The sequence below is a fragment of the Notechis scutatus genome, chromosome 3 (genome assembly GCF_049901735.1).
Source record: "Notechis scutatus isolate UNSWTSFEM ecotype Mainland chromosome 3, rNotScu1.2, whole genome shotgun sequence".
Classification (NCBI taxonomy): Eukaryota; Metazoa; Chordata; class Lepidosauria; order Squamata; family Elapidae; genus Notechis; species Notechis scutatus.
Genome location: NC_142011.1, coordinates 193149764 through 193164003, shown reverse-complemented (window position 1 = coordinate 193164003; position 14240 = coordinate 193149764). Strand labels below are relative to the sequence as shown.

The 14240-nt window shown below is 42.8% G+C and overlaps 1 protein-coding gene and 1 long non-coding RNA gene across 2 annotated transcripts in view; both read left to right on the top strand.

Annotated features, from left to right (window-relative positions):
• The first annotated feature begins 1235 nt into the window (after positions 1 to 1235).
• Positions 1236 to 14240, top strand: part of EXT1 (exostosin glycosyltransferase 1) — a 310066-nt gene continuing 297061 nt past the window's right edge. Inside the window, exon 1 of the mRNA XM_026689602.2 lies at positions 1236 to 3747. Within this exon, the coding sequence (XP_026545387.2) occupies positions 2774 to 3747 (974 nt within the window). The 5' untranslated portion in view covers positions 1236 to 2773. The remainder of the gene's footprint in view (positions 3748 to 14240) is intronic.
• LOC148131539 (uncharacterized) overlaps positions 7390 to 14240 on the top strand; it is a 76702-nt gene continuing 69851 nt past the window's right edge. Inside the window, exon 1 of the long non-coding RNA XR_015749009.1 lies at positions 7390 to 7923. This is a non-coding gene — a long non-coding RNA (uncharacterized LOC148131539). The remainder of the gene's footprint in view (positions 7924 to 14240) is intronic.

Below are 14240 nucleotides of genomic sequence, written 5' to 3'. Positions count from 1 at the left end.
CCATCCAGCAGAGAGTCTTAAAGTTGCCAAGTTTGGGGACTCCTGGGTTAGCATCTCCCTGCTCTTCCATGATACGTCCTCCGACCCTTAAGCTGGTCTTGCTTAAAATCGTGGTGCCTTCCTCAACGCTAACAACACAGTGCAAGAAAAAAGGAAGGTGAGGGAAGGTAAAAGTGGGGTTCCCAAAGTTGCTTAACTCCAGGAGCAGCAACCAGTGCTACTCTCCAGAGCAGCAAAAGTGATTGACAGGAGCCGGGTCTGCGCTTGCAAACCTGCTCTACTTCCAAGTAACTCGGTTGAGATGCTACTTCCTTTCCTTACCCCTCCTCCTTTCAGGGTGTTGGTAGATGCCGATCTGGGCCTTTCCCTCACGGATTACAAAAGTGGCCGGGAGCTCACAGCCTCAAAATTTTGCGGGGTCTAGGGCTCCCATTCCTTCATCGGACAGAGGGGAGAAAACTCCGCAGCCGGAGCCTCCTCCCTAAAAACCTAGAATCGCTTTGATTGTCCCTTTGAATGTCCCAAAGTCCAGTTGCCTCATGAAAAAAAACAAAAAAAGCACCTTTGGGACCACACCATGACCTGGATGTCCGAATATCTCCACAGACATTGGTCCCTTTGAATGGACACTAACCGGCATACATTCAAAACGACATTTCCCTTGCATTGCAAACGTGCCCGGAGCAGTGGAAGTGTTTGCCTTCCAACCGGGCTTCCCCAAACATCGTTGGCGCCCGCATCTCCCCTGGCGTTTGCCCTTAAAAGCAAACCAGTGGAAGCCTTTTCCCACAGATCCTTCCACCGGCCACCGGATCCGGACCCGGCACCGACACGAAAACCCCGGAGTTCCTTTTGTTGGAAGGTGGGGTGGGGAAGGGAGATTTAAACTCTCGGGGTCCCTCGTTCAGACGTGCTGCTTAACTCCAACGACCCGCTCAGCGCCAGAAGGGGCGCGCGACTGGCTTTCCCACGGCGGGGGAAGGCAGGGAGCCCCTCACTCCCACGCGACCTCCCCGCTGGGGTAGGTGGGGTCGGGGTTCCCCCCTCCTTCTCTCAAAGGGATGCGCTGCCTTCGCTCGTTCAAGACACTGCAAAACCATCTCTCTCTCTCTCTCACACACACACCGCCCGCCCCGCAAGGCCCGGCGGGTTATGAATGGGTGCAGCGGAAGCACCGCCCCCTCCGGACGTGACGCCCAGCCAATCGGCCGGCGGGCTGCGTGGATGGATGAGGTCAGCGCCGTGGTGTCGGGGAATGGAATGTTGGAAGTGTTAACATTCGGAACCGGGGCAACGTTCGGAGATCGAACGCCGCCGCTACCATCGGGCAACGTCGCCAGCCAGGAGCGGGCGGCGTCCTCCTCCCTCCCTCCCTCCTTCCCCCCCCCACCTCCTCCTCTTCTTTCTGCCCTCCCTCCCCCCAACCCGGGCTCGGCTGTTTCCCGGGCTTGCGTGGATCGCCGCCGCTCACTGAAATGAATGGCTGAGAGGGGCGGGGGCTAAAAGGAGGCGGTGGAAGAGGAGGAGGAGGAGGCGGCGGCGGCGGCGGCGGCGGCAGGAGCGGCAGCCGCGGCGGCGAAGAAGGAAGGAAGGAGGAGGAGGAGGAGGAGGAGGATCTTTTCGTTCGCTTCCATCCCCGGGGGCCATAGAGGCAGCGCGAATCGCAGGAAAGCGTGCGGAAGCCCCGGCTCGTCATGCTTTGCAGCCGGTGCTGAACGCACCGAAAGAAAGAAAGAAAGAAAAGAGAGAGGAGGAGAAGAAGAAGAGCGAGAGACATGCAGGGATTCGTAAGGTTACGGTGCTGGGGCCGGAAGATGTAAATCCCGGCGGTTGCTCTGTCTCAGCGAGACCAGGCAAGCCCCCGCATCCACAGACTCTTCGCCTGCCGACTTCTTGGAAAAGCCGGGCTCCGGGCTTTAGAAGCGGACGGACCGGCTGGCTTGGCTTTCTTTGGCTCGGCTCGGCTGTCTCCTTCTCCCCCGCCCCCGTTGGTGGTTGGTTGGTTTTGTGTTTTTGTGGATGTTTTGCCCGAGTTGAAGTTGCTGCTCGCTCTCTTAAACCACTTCGAGCCCTCCCCGTCCCCTTGTGCGTGTGTTTGTGTGTGGGGTGTGTAACGCGTGTGCAGGCGAGAGAGAGAGAGAGAGAGAGAGAGAGGAGAGGGCGGGACGGATTTCTCGGTCTGGCAACCCGCAGATTGGACAGCCGGAGCCCGGGACTCGTCGGCTTCTCTTTCTCTCTCTTTCTTTTTAGGTTCAGAGCCGCCGCTGTCTTTGTCTTCTTTTCCTCCTCTTTGCCTTGCGAGCCAATTCCCAGCCTCTTTCTTTTTCTTTTTCTTTTTTCCTTTGGGGAAAGCCACGCTGGGCGGGCTTCCCTTCTTCTTCTTCTTCTTCTTTGTTTTTGCCCCGGTTTTCTGGCGCTTGCCTTCTTTCTCTCCCTTCTTCTCCTTGCCTTTTTAGCCCCCCCACCCGCATCCCCTCCGCTCCTTCCCTCTGTCCTTCTTCGTCCCTCCTCTCCCCAACCATCACCACCACCACCCCTTCCTCCCCAGGGTGAGCCCGAAGATGAAAGACCCGAGGGGAGAAAGTTAACGAAATCGCCCACATGCGCTGCATCAGCCTGAGCCTTTGGGAAAGGAAATCCGAGAAGGTGGGAGAAGAGAGTTTAAAGTCTTGGCAGGCGGGAAAATGGCGGACTCAAGCTGAAAGTGTCACTTGGCAAAGTTGGGCGAGCTTTGTGTTCATCCTCGACGAGCCTCTTGACCCAGATAGGACACATGCAGGCCAAAAAACGCTACTTCACCCTCCTCTCGGCTGGCACTTTCGTCGTCCTTCTCTTCTACTTCGGCGGCTTGCAGTTCAGAGCATCCAGAAGCCAAAGCAGGCGAGAGGCGCGCAGTAGCAGCAGCAGCAGCAGCGGCAAGAATGGCTTGCAGCGCCCCGAACGCTACTGGCCCCGGTTCCCAGACGCCCTGCGCCCTTTCCTGCCTTGGGATCAGCTGGAGAGCGAGGATTACAACCGGCACGCTTCCCCTCGCCAGAAGCGCGACGCCAACGCCGGCGTCTACAAGGGCAAGAAGTGCCGCATGGAGTCCTGCTTCGACTTCGCCCTTTGCAAAAAAAACGGCTTCAAGGTCTACGTCTACCCGCAACAGAAAGGGGAGAAAATCGCCGAGAGTTACCAAAACATCCTGGCCGCCATCGAAGGCTCCCGCTTTTATACTTCGGACCCCAGCCAAGCTTGCCTCTTCGTCCTCGGCTTGGACACCTTAGACCGAGACCAGCTTTCCCCTCAGTACGTGCACAACCTGCGCTCCAAAGTGCAGAGCCTCCATTTGTGGAACAACGGGAGGAATCATTTAGTTTTTAACTTATATTCCGGCACCTGGCCTGACTACACCGAGGACGTGGGTTTCGACATTGGCCAGGCCATGTTGGCCAAAGCCAGCATCAGTATGGAAAACTTCCGGCCGAAGTTTGACGTCTCCATCCCTCTTTTTTCTAAGGATCACCCAAGGACAGGAGGAGAGAGAGGCTTCTTGAGGTTTAACACCATCCCCCCTCTGAGGAAATATATGTTGGTGTTCAAGGGGAAAAGGTACCTAACTGGGATAGGATCAGACACCAGGAATGCCTTATATCATGTCCATAATGGGGAAGATGTTGTCCTGTTGACTACCTGCAAGCATGGCAAAGATTGGCAGAAGCACAAGGATTCTCGGTGTGACAGGGACAACGCCGAGTATGAAAAGTAAGTCAAAGCACTTGGCCTCCTCTCTCTCATTGCTTTCCTTCTCATTTGCACACGTGGCTGGGGTAGCAGTGACTGATTAATGCCTTGCAAATGTTCCAGGCAGTTCTCCATCTCACTCCCTTCCTTGCTTCCGTTTTGTCTTCTTTTTTGAGAAAAACAAAAATGATCCAGCTAAATCCTTCATGGGCCTGTTTGATATGCAGTTATTTATTTATTTATTTGACCCCCCCTTGGGTACAATTGTTCTATTGTGAGCTGAAAAAAAAAGCAGGTGCAACATTGCAAGTTTGTTGTTTGGGGGGGGGGGGTAGGTAGGTAGGTGGACATACTATTTCAGTTTATTTGCTGCAGCACAGAACTAGGTGGCTTCCTGCCCATCTCCATCGATTGGGGATTTCACCTGTGATACCTGATTTGTTATTTTTTATTTTAAAGAGGCGGCCAAGGACACAGAGTCACTGTTGAGCAAAAGGTGTGCAGGATTGCGCTGTGAGTTTTCTTAAATGTTCAGGGATTCGTATTCATGCCTCAGACCAAGTGCACGCCCCATTAATTTCTTTTAAATAAAATGGCTCTGAATCACAGTCTAATCTCCTGTATCTTTCCTTGCTTTTAACTGGAGTTGCTCATTGAGGCTCCGTGTGTCTCATTGAGTATTTGGATTGGAAAGCCAAGGCTCCTTTATACTTCCTCGCTCCTGAAACTCTTCCCATTTATCTCAGAATTCAACGTTTTCCATTTTTACCCTGATTTGAGTATGGCCTGAAAGACAATTCTGGGTATCTGCTAAAATGGGCAGTCATGCATTTTGCAGAGGCAGTTATCTTATCTCAGATGTTCAGCACCTTTGCGGAAGTGGATCTGTTGATCTATCCAAAAGATGACTGTCTTCACTGTCTCATTTATTTTTCTTTCCTACAAAAGCTGTAACCTCAGTCAACATGAGGTGTGGAATTGCTCCAACCTCAAGCCCTTTACATATGTTTTTCCATGTTGACGGCTACTTCCAGTGATATAAACATTTCCTGTGGTTTTTCCATTCTGTGACTCTCTTATTTCTGTTTGAAATTAATTCGGCAGAGTTACTTTGGATAGCAGATAGATATTGCATATTAAGTAGAGTGCTTTATTGCCAGACTATGTTAACCAGCTTTCTAACCTACCCATTACTAGGCTGCACTGCAATTTAGAAACTAGCTAGGGTTACACCAGAGATGCTGCAAGAACATGTTCGTGTGAACTCTCTTGACATCCCAAACTTGATTTTCTTGGCGTGAACAGGATTGTGCACTTGTTTGCTATTCTCCTTTTTAAAAATAGCTCACAAATGAGGTTTTTTAAAAAAAATCTGAAGCTGCTGACACAACAGATTTGCAAGGAAGGCCACAGAAGGATTTTAGTGATAATGAAACTGTTTGAAACTAATTAGTTAAGTTTAAATGCTGATCACAGCTGTGTTTTCAGAGTTAAGATCCCTGAGTTAAAGAAACCCACTGTAAGGAAATAGGGAACTTCAATTATATATGTACATATCATTCTAAAGCAGTATACATCAAGACTTGTTTAGAGGCTCACTAAATCAGAACTATATTTCATATCAGAATTATTGAAATGTCTAAAACTTAGATTGCGGTCCTTGCAAATGAGCTGTCACTTTAAAGTATTTCTTAATTTTTCCCCCAACTTTCCTCTGGGACTTCTGGGTAACGTATTGCTATCTTCTAGGTATAGGTTGGACCCAGAGACAATGACTTGGCAGGTTTTCCAAAATTTTGGGAGAATTTAAGCTTGAGTCTTCCTGTTTCCAGTCAAACAGTTGAGTCAGTATATCACAGTGGGGAGATGTTCCTGGTCAACTTTGCTTGCTGTGAAGAAAACACTAAGTGTGGTTAAATTTGGTTAAGGCTTAGATGGGAAATCCATGTAGGTGGGGAATTTGACAAATCCTAGAAGAAGACAGTGGTAGACTATTTCTCTCTGTCCGTCTGTGCCTTCAGATCAGTCTTGACTTCTGGTGACTCTGCACAAGTCCACAATGTTTTTGTAAGAAAACATGGATGGATTCAGGAATTCACCAGCAGTTGGGCTTGATCTACCTTCTTTTCTTTACTAGAAATGCTTGACAAATGGATGATTAGCTTTCAGGATGGAAGATGTGTGCTTCCTTGAGCCTTCTCTTTTCAGCCAAGGAAGGTATCGAAAATCTGAGCATCCGACGTGGCTGCCTTCACAAAATGGCTGCCTGCGAGGAGACCATCCACGCACAAGGTGGTTCTAATAGGAGGTAAGGCTGTGTTAGGGCTACCTCTTCCCTAAGATGCCGATCATCAAATATATATTTTAACTACCTGAGGTGGCTTATTTGTTTTTTTTATGAAAACATGTGGACACTCTTGTACAGACAGCTTTGTCATCCAGCAGTTTTCCATTGGGCTACGTGAAGCCAGTTGTCCTTTTTGCAAATGAAGGTTGTAAGGGGACCACTGCATTGCTTCACAGTAGACTACTTTTCTGTTTAACAGCCAACTAATAAAATAGCATCTTGCACAAAAACAGCTGCCACATTGCCATATGGTCATAGAATGGCCGATTGAATTGTGAGAAAAGTTTGGTTCACATGCAGTAGTTCTAGGTTGTCCAGTCGTTATGTTCATCGCACTACATGCAAGTTTTCATAAAGAAATTAGTTGATTCGGCTGTATTTTGGGGTGCAAGATGAGAGAAAAATACCTGCAGGAGCTTACATCCTTTTCTTTCTCTGCCTTTTTCCATCTTCTGTTGAAGCCTTTTCCAGCCTTGACTATTTATGAAATCTGATAATGTCTGGAAGCGTGACTTCCAGAATCCTTAGAAGCACATTATATCTGATCTTATATACAAACGTGTTATTTATTAAGATTTTTAATGGGGTGAAAAGTAAAAGAACTTATTTTAGAGAATATTTCGGTATGAACCATCCCAGTTTTCATCGGATAGAAGTTTTAATGTTTCTTTTTAAAAATGGGCAGAATATGACTCAGTGCACTAAATTTCTCTTAATTGCTAATAGACACACCAGCAGTGGAGCCTCAATGGACAGGGGCAGTATATCTCTAATTACCTGAAGTGGAGGGTAAACATTGCTGTGTATTGCGATGCCAAAATAGCTGGTTACTTGTTTGGAGCATTCCAGCAAGACAATTCTCATTTTTGGAATCAGCCACAGCTCTGAAATGTCTTTTTTGTTGTTGTTGAGGTGCACATGAATAAATCAGGTACTTACTTGCCTCTCAGTTTCCTGTGATACTTGATCTTCACTTTCCTGAGTAATTAATCTTAGCTTGATCTCTGTGCAAGACAGGAGCTCAAATATTTAGCAAGTAGTCTTCTGGTCTGGCAGCCTGGCAAAATCAACCATTAATGTCTGTTCAGGTTAAAAAAAAAAAGTAGATTCACTTTCTTGTTCTGTCTCTTTAAAAATCTGCCTCATGTTAGTCTGCAGCCTTATCTGTTCTTTTCTGAATTTAAATCTGAACAGATTTTAGAGGAAGCAGAATCTGTTTCTCAATAACCTGGATGGAGTCAGAATGTTTGGATTTTCTGTGAAATCTGTTTTGCATATTCAATTGGCAAAAAGGGAGAAGAGGAACAACTGAGTTTAGCAAGTTAATTGCAATAAAATGTAGTATAGAGAAAGTGCTGAGTGCCCCACTTTTCCCCCCCTTCCATCTGTTCCCTCCTACCCTATCCCTTCCTTTAATAAGCCCACTACCTTTTTTACAGTGTGTTCAAGAACATTTGACGTGCTTTAGCTTAATCTTTCCAAGTTCTATTAAAAAAAAACCATCTGCAGGAGCAGACTAATTAATTTTCCTTGAAGTTATACATCTCAGCAGATAAAGCTGATGCTGGCTGAAATAAATTAAGTGACTTTGATTAGGATACTTTGATTAGGATGCTTTTAAATCCTTTGAAATTTGACTGGGTTTTACGTGAAATGTGACAGCATTATGAATGAGTTTAATGGCAACTGGTTTTATTAATGGTCAAGTTGAGCTCGTTTGCAATTTTCATAGCAACGGGATGAAAGCGATCTGCCATTGGCTTCCAATTTTTCCTTCCATTTTCCCACAGTCTGGAATTTTCTGCTGGTCTCTTTTTTACGAACTGGGCCTCTCCTGATTAATTGAGAAGGTAAGACAGAGTTGGCCAGGTAATGTTGCTTGTTGAGAAAACTAAATCATGGGCTTTATAACCATAATTTATAGGCTGCAGCAGGCTGAGTTTGCCCAACATGCTAATCAATAAGATAGTCTTTATAAATCACAACTTTTACAGCAAGCTAAGCCAAAGCCCAGAAAAGCACTTTAGGCTTATGGAAAGCATGAGTCCAGCCACAAAATTCTGCCTAATATTCAAACCTGGCTTTTTATCATCTTCCATCAAGATAAGAAAACTTTGGTTGAGCTTGTCAAGCAACATCAAAAATAGATACATATTTTGATTTGAAAATTGCTAGGATGCCTTGCAAAACATTCCAGCTTAACTAAAGAAATGCATTAAGGGTCTTTCTCATTTGTGTGCTGTGGCCAGAGAATTTTTTAAATAGTTGGCCCATCTAGTAGGTAGTGTTGCCACTCTGAATCTTGGTATTTTCTCTCTCTGGGATTGAACTAAGATAATAATTAAAAAGAAACCTGTGCAGGTGCTGATCATGAAGGCAGCTTGATTGGCTTATAGTTGTAACTTCAGAAAAATGCCAGGTTTAGAATGGACTGTTGACCCTTCCAAGAATAGAGTGAATATATACTCAAAAAGTTAATACTTTGACAGAAGTGTTCTGCAGTGAAAGTCAGTGAAATATCCCCTGTTTTTTCCCCTCTTACCTGGAAGTAAGAAGTGGAAAGATCCGGAGTGAGAAGGTACTGACCCTTTCAAGCAATTTTTCTAAATTCATTTGAGATCCAAGTGTCGCGTAATGGGGTGAGCTCCCATTACTTGCTTCAGCTCCTAGCAGTTTGAAAGCACGCAAATGAGAGTAGACAAATAGGTACCACTTTGGAATGAAGGGAACATGACATGATAGCAGTGTTCCAATGTTTGAGGGGCTGCCACAAAGAAGAGAAGGTTAATCTATTTTCCAAAAGCACCAGAAGACAAGACAAGAAACAGTGGATGAAAAATAGTTAAGATAAAAAAACATAGAATTAAGGAGAAATTTCCTGACAGAACAATTAATTAGTGGAACAATTTGCTTCCAGAAGTTGTGGGTGCTCCATGACTGGAGGCTTTTTAGAAGATACTTGGACAGCCACTTGTTTGCAATGGTATAGGGTTTCCTGCTTGAGTAGGGGATTGGATTATTTTGTAGGGGATTGTTATTTTGTAATAATGTTCCATGCACTTTGATGTATAATCATGCTGGTCACATGACCATGGAAATGTCTTCGAACATGCTAAGAAATGGAGATGAGCACTTCCCCCTAGAGTCGGAAATTATTGGATGGGGGAAACCTTTTACCTAAGAGGTGTTTCAAGGTGTAAGGTGAATTGACCAGCATTTAAAGAATTGAGTCCAGGGCAGATGTGACACTGGCCTTCTAATGTGGAATTTTTTATTTTTATCTATTCATCAAATTTATATGACCACCTTACAAAAAAGTGACACTCACAAAAAGTCAGGTACAAGACTATAAAACAGTTAAGACATCAAACTATTATATTTTTAAATTGCAGAGATTAAGAGAAGACAACAGATGTTAACAACAATGGACTCACTTCAATACCTTGCCTGTCCAGTACTTATAAGCCATGGTTTGGTTTTGAGTGTGGTTGGGTGAGAAGACAACAGAGGTTGGTTATTGGGTAATGCTAAGCCAAACTACAACTATAGGACTTAGTATCAAAACAAATCACGTGGGTAATACAAAGTTACACAGTCTGTGTTCTTTTTAGTTAACTATTCTAGGATTCAGTTGCATAAGCAAACTACCTCCAAGCTGAAATCTATAGATCTGGTCTTGGGGATTCTTTGAATTTTGTAAATTTGCCCTCTCAGGAATACTCTTGTGGGCTGTAGTGAGAAGACTGGCAAATACATTGTTGGAAACAGAAACACTTGATGGTAAGCCTTTTTCCAGTGGGAAAATATTGAGTAAAGAATATGAAGGAGTCAAGTTCTTAATTGCTAAATTATAAAACAATCAAGGTCTGTTCCTTCTGTAGAGGAGGCCTGAAATCAATGGTATAGATTTTTGTGATGAAGTTTGTAAGGAAATATCTACAGTAGCTTTCTTTATGGTGGTTGGGAAATATGCTGGTCACAAAAGAGGTGATGGGGTTGAAGTCCAGCATATCTGGAATGACGTTGATAGTGGGGAAACTATGTAGGATAAACGGTGTGGATTAGCACAATGAAGGGAGATAGACGACTTGTTCAAATCTGATTTTTTTTCTACACTCTTTGTCTCAGTTGTACTATGAATAGCCACAATGAATATGCTATTAACATAAGAGGAGATAAACAGCTATCCATTTATGTATGTAGTTTGTTTATTGTTTATTCATGTCAGAAGCACCACAATTAGAATAAGGCATACTATATAAGGGGTTCCCAACCTCTGGGCCCCAGCCCACTATTGGGCCGTGGCCTGTTTGAAACCAGGCTGTGTGAGCACAAGTGGTAGGCCAGTTTCCCTTCTCTCCCCCCCTCTCGCCAGACCGGTCGGGGACCTCTACTATATAACATAAAATTTAAAATACAAAACACAAGATAAGTAAAAAATTTATATATATATATACACACACATACATACATACATACATACATACATACATACATACATACATACACAAACACACACATACACATACATACATACACACACACACACACATATATATATATATATATATATATATATATATATATATATATATATATACATATATATATATATATATATATATATATATATATACACACACACAATATATGCACACACACATACATACATACACACACACACACACACACATACACACACACACACGGTATTCAGCTTTGTTCTGGTATTTTCCCACATCATAATAGTTGTGCTTTTAAAGTTGTAGCAACGTTTCAGCAGAATCTCATCTGCCCATCATCAGGCTTCTGTATTGTGTCCGTCTGTGAGTCAGACTTTCACAGCAAAATGGCAATATATATATATATATATATTATATTAATTATATTATATTATATTATATTATATTATATTATATTATATTATATTATATTATATTATATTATATTATATTATATTATATATATATTATATATATATTTTCTAGACAATATATATATATATAGTCTAGAAACTAGCAACATTAATTGCATTCTGTCGTGCTGCCATGAAGTGCTCAAGTGCACACTGAACGGGAAGCAAAGTTTGTTGTTTTTGGCATGTCACTGCAATCACAAAACAGAAGCCACCAGACAGCCCCCATTTGTTCAGAGTGTTTCCTGATTTTGTACCTGTGTGCAGTCTATTCAATGATTTTCCTACTTCCCAGCTTTCGTCAGAGCCAGGTATCAGCTGGTTCCATCCAGTGTTGGTTCTCTATAGCTTTTCATAGATCTACTCTGCTTTCAAATTCTTCAAAGTCTTCCATTGACCTAAGGAAGCTTTTCCTGGATTTTAGTCTCTGCTGAGTTGGTTGTAGGCCAAAGAGTGTGTGTTGTCTAGATATTGATGATTTGTGTCTCTCTCTGTATGCTGCTGCTTCTCTATGGACAGCAGGAAGGTGGTAGATCTTATGTAGAAAGGTAGGTTTAAGGCATCCGGTAATATTTCTGCTAGCTTCATTCAGTGTATATAGTTAAATAGAGTCTTCTCTGTTGTAAATTAATCTACCAATGTGTAATATATTTTATCCATAGACTGGCACTGTATTCAGAGGGAGTAATGGTAATAAGTAGCCACTGATCAACTGAAGGTCTCTAAACATTAAGAATTAACTTATTAAGCATAGGTTTAAATTATGCTCTATATGCCTGCATAATAAGTTGAATGAAGAAAAAAGGACAAAAAGCATACTAGAAGCTAGGTGGTGGATCAGAATATTTTGCCTGCATGCAGATAATGGCTTAGAGGAAGAATGTATACTTTGTGATTGTCAAGTTTTGGATTCAGTGTTTGGGCATTTTCAGATACATTCCTTGAGCAGCTTTCTAACTTCACTGCCACAAACTTGAGTCAAGTAATAGATTTCATTGTACCTGTTTAGTTGTGTAATTCTCTGCTTTCTAAAGAGTTTTATAGATTATTGAAGAAAAGGCTGTTTTACCTCTTTATTTTCCTAGGATTTACTTTTTAAACTCTACGGCTTTGCATAATATCTAACAGGAGTTTTGGAATTCAAAATAGTGTTCCTGAAATCCACTGCTGTTCACAGAGGAATTTTAAGGAATAGGAGGCAGCAGGTCGAGCAAGAATAGACACGTTTAAAGCACAAAAGGGTAGGAAAATAAACGTGAAGAAATTGCAGGCTTGAAAAGAAGCCACGATCTTTCTTTTTTGAAGGACTAACAACAAACCTCAACCACTAAAAGGCTTTGAGTAACAACATAAATCAGAAATTAGATTCATATATGTAGCAAGTTGAATAAAGAGATGTACTTGCTTATCTTCTGTTTCCTGACTGACCTGGCATATTAAAATAAAGTGCTTCGTTTTGTGAAATGGGCTGCTTCTGTATTTGTCATGTAATATCTGTCCCCTCAGGTGTGTTTGAATAATAGCGAAATAATTTTAAGACCAAACGTTCTTCTTTTGAATAATATATAGTGTTAATTCTACTTTAATTTTTAAGACGTTTATTTTAAAGAGGGCCAATAATACAAAAGCTACTTTATGTATATGGTGAATGTGTGCTAGCTGTTATCCTCTTGACTGTGAAACCAAGAAGATTTAGGTCTTGATGAATGATCTTGCATAGAGATAGGAATAATTTTCAGATGTAAGAGTTACGTGCTTTTTCAAAAGGCAACTGGACTTTGTTTTTTCTTAGGAGATGTTTCGCTTCTCATCCAAGAAGCTTCTTCAGTTCTGACTGAATGTTGGAGGACAGAAGGATTTGTATTACTTTCATCCTTCTATCTTCCACGTCTTCAAAGGAAAAACAAAGTCCAGATGCCTTTTGAAAAAGCATCCTTGGGACATCAATGACCTGGATGAGAATCTCCATAGACAAGTTATATGTAGGTTGAAAAAGGTTTATAATTTAATATAGAGAATATGGTGAATCTTCAGATGATATTAATTCCCCCAAATCAGAGGTGGTATTCAGCAGGTTCTGACCAGTTCTGGAGAACCGGTAGCGGAAATTTTGAGTAGTTTGGAGAATCGGCAAATACCACCTCTGAGTGGAGATTTTACAGTATCCTTCCCTTGCCACGCCCACCAAGCCACACCCACAGAACCGGTAGTAAAAAAATTTGAATTCCACCACTGCCCCAAACAGAAGTAACTCTATTCTTGTCAGTTGCAGAGAAAGATACCTTTTCAGGTGAAAAATATTACACTACAGAACTTTTGTCTTTGTGTGCAAAAGAGAAGCAGGTTCCGTTTTCTTAATTTTCTCTTTTTAGAATGTTGCAGTGTTGAATGCCTTAAATTATCACTTAACTATGAAACAAATAACATTGCTAAACGTTTTATTTTACATGTTTATATAACAAACTTTATAGCCATGAAAATAAAAGCAGTTTAATGCATCCCTCCAAAGCGAAGCAAACATTGAAATACCCTCTAATATATTAAAAAAAATCAAATACACAGATGCTTGTTGCAGCAGTTAAAATCAACAAGGTAGCGCACTAATAAAAATCAGCCCTCCGCAATATTTTTCTTGCTTCCTGGGCAAATTATGCATTTACTACCAGTAACTTCAAATCTCTTCTTTAAGTGATACACCCCCCGCCCCCGCTTTGTTTACCTGTTTCGATGTCACATATTTTGTGTGCAGCTGAATGGAACAGAATCAGCCCTGATTTTGTTGATTAGCTGGCTGGGGGAACCAAGTTATTCAGGGTTTTTAAGAGTGCTAATTGAGAAGGTTTAAATATTACGTTGTCTCTTTTCCATTTTCCCTGCATGATGTTTATGGGCTATAATTGTATGCTTGGACTTGTGCTTCTGACACCAAATTTGTTATAAATCACAATCATCTGCAAGTTCTCTTTGTTTGCCGCTATTCAATTAAAGTCCCTTTTGACTTCCTGGAATGTGTGTGTATATGTGTTGAGCTTTGATGTCTGTCTCTGATAAGCTTTCCCCTCCCACCTTCATGGCTGGGTGTTTTAGAACAGTGGTCCCCAACCTTTTTTATGCCGCGGCCCGGTACCGGCATCAGCTGGGCGCCGCGGCCCGGTACCGGCATCAGCTGGGCGCCACCATCTTGTTTTGATGAAAAAGTGCTTCCGGTGAGCTCACTGGAAGCACTTTTTCATCAAAACAAGATGGCGGCGC